At 41.6% G+C, this 6,796-nt stretch overlaps 1 protein-coding gene across 1 annotated transcript in view; it reads right to left on the bottom strand.

Annotated features, from left to right (window-relative positions):
- PARP3 (poly(ADP-ribose) polymerase family member 3) overlaps positions 1 to 6,796 on the bottom strand; it is a 28,791-nt gene that overhangs the window by 19,820 nt on the left and 2,175 nt on the right. The window contains exons 2-3 of the mRNA XM_070738700.1: positions 1,383 to 1,609; positions 314 to 439 (exon numbers count right to left, since the gene is read on the bottom strand). Coding sequence (XP_070594801.1) covers positions 314 to 439; positions 1,383 to 1,583 — 327 coding nt within the window. The 5' untranslated portion in view covers positions 1,584 to 1,609. The remainder of the gene's footprint in view (positions 1 to 313; positions 440 to 1,382; positions 1,610 to 6,796) is intronic.

Consider the following 6,796-nt stretch of genomic DNA (forward strand, 5'->3'; position numbering starts at 1 on the left):
CCCATAAGCAATTTCACTTCCATGCATGCTAAGGGGGTGGGTTCAGCCCAAAACACAGCTGAGGAGTTGATCAGCTGTGCTTTGGGCAAAGAAATAAAGGTCAATATTAACCCGGAGGTGGACAGTAGGGCTTTTTTCAAAGCACAGAGAGAGCAGAAGCCATCAAAACGCAGGAAAATCAACCGAAAATTCACAAAAAAAGAAGATGGCGCGCATGGACCGGCACGGACAGAACCAGACCCGCTCTGGTCGCTAATGGTTCTGGCAATCTGGTCTGAACCAGGAGGACCCCAGCCCTGATCACGAGACTTACTACACGGCCCCAGCGGTTCCAGCAACTGTAACTCCCATTTTGTTCTATCAGCTGGATGATGTAGAACTTGTTGTTGTTGTTGCCAATGTTGGTTTGGTTCAGCATGCAGTCATAATCTTGGTAAATCTAGAGTGATAAAAGAGGAAGCAGGGAATATGAATATGCTGCTTTCAAAACATCCATCAACCTCTGTAGTTCTGCCAAATTGTAGTTTGTGGCTAATTTTCAGCCTTTATCTATTTGACTTGGGGCCATTCTTATATTTCAAACTAGACCTACACCGGAATAATGGGAAGGGAACAATGATACAGCATCAGAAGCACTATGAAAACAAGGAAAAGTTCATAATGTCTTACTGGGACCTGAGCCAGGTAGTATTGTGTCCTGCATTTTATCTGTTCAGCAAGTAATGGAGTCCAGGACCTATGATGGATATGCATTCGGGTTGGAATTTGATTGACGTCCAACCTGCTACTCCCAGAGAGGCAGCTTCAGCTAACAAGATTTCTGTTTGTCTTGGGCTGGCAGAGAACATTGTAAAGAACGAAATAAAACGCAGTCTGCTGGTCTAAGACCATCAGGAAGATTTGATTAGATTTGAATACGATGCAACTCTGTGCCAAGAAAAAAACCTATTAGCTAATGAGACTTCATCATGGGGGGAAAAACAGATTTCTGGCCAAGTAATTTTCTTCTCTTCCCAGATTGACTCTTGTGTGTTTTGAATAGACACACAAAGAAAAACAAAACAAATCTCTACTTATGTAGATGAAACCTGAAGAAGTGGGGTGCATACAGATTCCTATTTTTCCTCTGCTATCCTAAGATAAAATACAGAAAATAGTATAAGGGCAGACTAGATGGACCATGAGGTCTTTTTCTGCCGTCAGACTTCTATGTTTCTATGTTTCTAGTGCCCTCCAAAATTATTGGAGCTCCCTCTCCTAGCATTCCTAATCAATTTAGCCCACTTAATGGTGCTATCATTCAAAACATCTGGGAGGGAATACCCCTATTGTAAGGAAAACCAGACACCGTTGATCATTTGGTCTAAACTCTTCGCTCTCACCTGGGCACTGCCGTCATGACTCAGCTGACAGGCAGTATCAATTTTGGCCTTGGCTTTCTCCTTGGGAGCTGCTTTCAGTGCTGCCATGGTGGACAGGAAATTGTCTTCCTCGGGTTCAGGTTTCACCTCTGGTTCCTTTTTAACCTTCTTTCCTTTGACGGCAGCCCGAGTTTGGGCAGCCGCTTTATGCTTTGGAGGCATGGTTCCTGCCCAATCCTAATTATTACCTGCAAACAATAAAACTGATGTTCAGATTTGCTACCTCGGAGTACTTTGGATATTACCCCAATAAACAAATCAATTCCTGGCACCATCCTTATTATTGTTATCAGTTCATATTAATTACTGCAGAGTTAAGGCCTCTTCTTTGAAGATCATGCACCATATTCTGCTCCAATTATGTTGGGTCCAGCGTAGGGCAGTTGATAGCTTTAGTCCCACTCCATCCAGCATTTTAACTACTACTTCACACTCATTTTTATTCTATGCATCTAAAGACATAAATTGTACAAAGACAGGGACTTACCCTGTCAGCTAAAATTTTATGGTAGTAGAAAAATAGTCTCCGGTTATTGTTATTATTATTATTTATTAAATTTGTATGCCCCCCCTCTCTGTAGACTCGTTACAATTCAAGGTGTTGGTTATCACCTATAAAGCCCTACATATGGGACTGTCTCCTGCCGCATATTTCCTAGAAATCAATAAGATCACACAGAGTTGGCCTCCTACAGGTTCTGTCAACTAAGCAATGCAGGTTGGCGGGACCTGGGGGAGGGCCTTCTCTGTGGTTGCCTCAGCTCTATGAAACCAATTACCCCCTCCCCCCAATGTCCGTACTGCTCCCACCCTACTGGCCTTCTGAAAGGCCACAAAGATCCGTCATGGCCAATTATATTGTATGTGTGTGTGTTGCCTGGATTGACTGAGTTATGGGGTTTTTCAATTGGGGTTTACAGTTTTAGATTTTCCTTATTTGACTTCTTTGCATTTGTAATTTTATATCATTGTAAGCCGCCCTGAGTCCTTCGGAATTGGGCGGAATAGAAATCGAATAAATAAACAAATAAATAAATAAATAAAATGACCACAAAATTTCAGGACAAAGAAGACCTGAGGAAAAAAAGTGATCATTTTGCTAGTTGGTTAATAGATTTTTAAAAAAACCTGGAAATAATGTTGAACCCTTTAACAACTACTTTGGCAAAATCTCAATAAAATTTGGAAGAATCAATGATGTTTCAGGCCCACTGTTTTAACAGCTACTTTGAAAGTTACTTTGGAGATTAGTGCTAAGCAATACGCAGCAGTCTTTATAAGGCACTGCCATGGCTCTGGTATGCTTTCTGTCTTGGCTTGCACATCATTCTGATTCAAATTTCATTTTTCCTTGTACATATATTTGTAAATCTTATTAAGAAACAGAAGTCTATCAGAGCGTAGACTAACCTACGGAGGTTGTGAACGCCCCAACACTGGAGACCTTCAAGAGGAGACTGGACTGTCTGGGATGATATAGGGCAGTGATGGCGAACCTTTTTTTCCTCAGGTGGCGAAAGAACATGTGTGCACGCTATAACGCACGTACAAGTACCACACCCATCATTCAATGCCTGGGGAGGGCAAAAACAGCTTCCCCCATCCCTGAAGAGATCCTCTGGATGCCAAAAATGGCCTGTTTCCCAACTTCTGGTGGGCCCAGTAGGCTTGTGTTTCGCCCTCCCGAGGCTCCAAAGGCTTTCCTGGAGGGGAAAAGCGCCCTCTCCCATCCACCCCGGAGGCTCTCTGGAAACAAAAACGCCCTCCCAGAGCTTCTGTGTGAGCCAAAAATCAGCTGGCCAACATACACATGCATGTTAAAGCTGAGCTAGGGCAATGGCTCACGTGTCAGCAGATATGGCTCCACGTGCCACCTGTGACACCCGTGCCATAGGTTCGCCATCACTGATATAGGGTCTCCTGTACCAGCAGGAGGTTGGACTAGAAAACCCACAGGGTTTCTTCCAACACAAAGTATAAATAAAATAAATAAAACTGTACTGAAAAAACCAAATAAGTGCTGTGAACAGCAGCACATACAGTGACTCAAAGAAAAACACAATTTCTTTGTAGGTTGTATTTTTCCAATGTATCTTTACTAAATTACTAGATAGTCATTAAAGCTGGAGAAAGGTTCTGCCTTTGAAATCATATTTGAAAGTTAAAATTCTAATCTTCCCCTCTCCAGTTCTAATTATTTTGTTTGACTTTTTGGATTTAGTCAGCCACGTGTATGTACATGCAGTTTGACAGATTCCCTAGAGGAGTGTGTTTTCATTTAAAATTGCAACCTAATTGTGACGGAAGCCACAAAACCACACCACAGGCCAGCAGGAATAGATAATTCATCAAGATTTTCCAACCTTATTCACAATTTTGTCCTCAGATGATGTTTAATTGTAAATTTTCACCTGCAACTAGCCTTTTTACAATTGCATTCCTTGGAAAAGAACATTCTTTCTCTCTTTCTTATAGGTATTTGGAATTCAGTTTTCTCATTAAGCAGATATTCACGGGAATCCCATAAAGAGAACCATAATTTTTTTCCTCATTGCTCCCCAATGTTAATAAGCATAGTTCTGCATTACTTTCATTTTCAACAAAGCATTTAAGACTACAGTACTCAATTAAGTGGCCATCATAATACCACTAGGATTGTTTTTCTCATTCTTAGGAATTGGCAAGGAGAAAACTAATCAAAAAGCATATTCAAACTAGTAGGCAAAATATGAAAGATATAGTCCTGTAACTTATATGCAAGTCTTCAGTGCAATTTCTTAACAATGCACAAACATACAAATGTTAATGTCAGGTTTCCAAGTAACATCCCCAACGAGGCAGGAAAGGCAGGCATTTTCTTCAAAGTTTGAATTTATTAGAGATATCATATTGGCACATCTGGGAAACTCCAAATCTGAAAGCCCCTGGGTTTTCCCCAACTAAAGTAAAGTTCCTTCCCTTGCATCCACATAGGCATCACATGGTCCAATCAGATCCCTGTCCCAACTGTAGTTGACTCCCAGTCATGCCTCCCCAGGGGCAGGCTGAACATCCTTGACTCCCAAGGGGGAAAAATGATTTTATGGCTATACACCCCACACTGTCTCCACCACCACCCTCCCATTCCCACAGCTTGCCCATCCACAGCTGTGGCAGTCCTGAAGATTCCAATTTAAAGATGACTTCAGGGCTGACAGGCTTCCCTCCTCAGCCAATGAGTAGCGCCTGAAACGAGATAGGCAATTGGGTTTGGTGCTATTGTGCCTAGACATGCATACAGACTGGGAGGAACCACACTTAGCAGTAGTGACTGTGAAAGAGATCTCGGAGTCTTGGTGGATAACCAATTAAATATGAGCCAGCAATGTGCAGCAGCAGCTAAAAAAGCCAACACAATCTTAAACTGCATCAACAGGGGGATACACTCCAAGACTAGGGAGGCATTAATACAATATGCCCTAGTCCAGGGGTAGGCAAAGTTGGCTCTTCTATGACATATGGACTTCAACTCCCAGAATTCCTGAGCTGGCAAGATTGCCTCATGAATCCTGGGAGTTGAAGTCCACAAGTCATACAAGAGCCAACTTTGCCTACCCCTGCCCTAGTCAGACCTCACCTGGAGTGTTGCATTCAGTTCTGGTTACAACACTTCAAAAGAGACATAGAAATTCTGGGAAAGGTACAGAAAAGAGCAACCAAAATGATAAGGGGACTAGAAACCAAGACATACGAAGAGAGGTTGCAGGAACTGGGCATGGATAGTCTAGGGAAAAGAAGGGCCAGGGGGGACATGATAGCAGTGTACAGGTACTTAAGGGGTTGCCACAGAGAGGAGGGGGGGGTCACACTATTTTCCAGGGCACCAGAGGGCCAGACGAGGAACAACGGATGGAAGCTGACTAAAGACAGATTCAACCTGGAAATAAGGAAGGACTTCCTGACGGTCAGAGCAATCAACCAATGGAACGGTCTGCCAGTGGAGATTGTGAACACCCCAACACTGGACATATTCAAGAGGAAATTGTACTGTCATCTGTCTCCACCCCCACCTCCAGGTCCCACAGCTTGCCCACCCAATGTTGTAGCAGCCCTGAAGATTCCAATTTAAAGATGGCTCCAGGGCTGACAATCAATGTTAGTCAACAAAAGGGGTGTTAAATGTGTTGAAGAAAAAATTGGGGAAAGAAAAACTTTATTTCACCTGATCCAGAAACTATCTTAGAAGTTCTATACTGGATGTGGCATCCTGTAATGTGTCTGCCCTTATTATGAAATGGCTAAAACATCATTAAAGACACATTCAATTACAACTATTGCATAAAAACTGGACTCACAAGAAACATGGAAAAATTACAAAAGACTATATAAATGAATTACCCTTATTTTATTTTTTTCATCAAAAGAACAAAACACACATCCAGAGCCTATAAAATATTAAAATCAAACCAAGATTTCCTACAACAGCCTTGGAAAAACCTTCCACCCAAATCATGGCCTGGATGAGATCATGAGAGAGGCATTATCTCATATTTAAAATACCCTCACAATGTATTCTAGCTAGAGAGCTATTTTAATTTTAAATCTTTCCTCTTTTGCCATGTCTGGCATTTATGCAAAAGCTTAGCATGCTAAAAAGACTGAGAGACAAGACCTCTCTTAAAGAAACAGGAGCTCCCTATGCTTACCTATAGTATGTATGGACGTGGTTAATTATGAGCTCCCCAAAAAGATAAATACATTTTCTTTTTCCATGTACTTCCGAATTAAATGATACAAGAATCTTGTGATTATAAAATCATTCATATATTATTTATTTTATTCTTATGTTTTTCATTTTAAGACTGCTCATTCACTAATAACTCTGAATGGTTTGCAAAGGGTGATCTGTATCTGTAGATCTGCATCTGCCTTTAATTGAAGAGCTCAAGGGAGCATTTATAGCATTGCTTCCTCCCATTTTTCCCTACTGCAACATCCATACGAAATAGACTGAGCTCTGAGAGGGTGACTGACCTAAAATCACCCAATGAGGCCTCCATAGCAGGAGTGAAATCCATCCGGTTCTAACAGGTTCTGATAGGGGAATTTTTGAGTAGTTCGTAGAACTGGCAAATACCATCTCTGGAGTGCCCCAAAGTGGGATGGAATGGAGATTTTGCTGCATCCTTCCCCTGTCATGCCCACGAAACCACCAAGCCATACACACAGAAGTGGTGTAAAAAAAATAATAATCAGATTTCACCACTGCTCCATAGCTAAAGGTGATCTATATGTAAAAGTCAGCCATTTTCAATTGGCAGAATAGGAAAGGGAATAGGAAAGTGACTTATTTATTTTCAAAACTACAAATTTAAAAGGCAGCTGACAAAAATGAT

Source organism: Erythrolamprus reginae, chromosome 2, assembly GCF_031021105.1.
Source record: "Erythrolamprus reginae isolate rEryReg1 chromosome 2, rEryReg1.hap1, whole genome shotgun sequence".
NCBI lineage: Eukaryota > Metazoa > Chordata > Lepidosauria > Squamata > Dipsadidae > Erythrolamprus > Erythrolamprus reginae.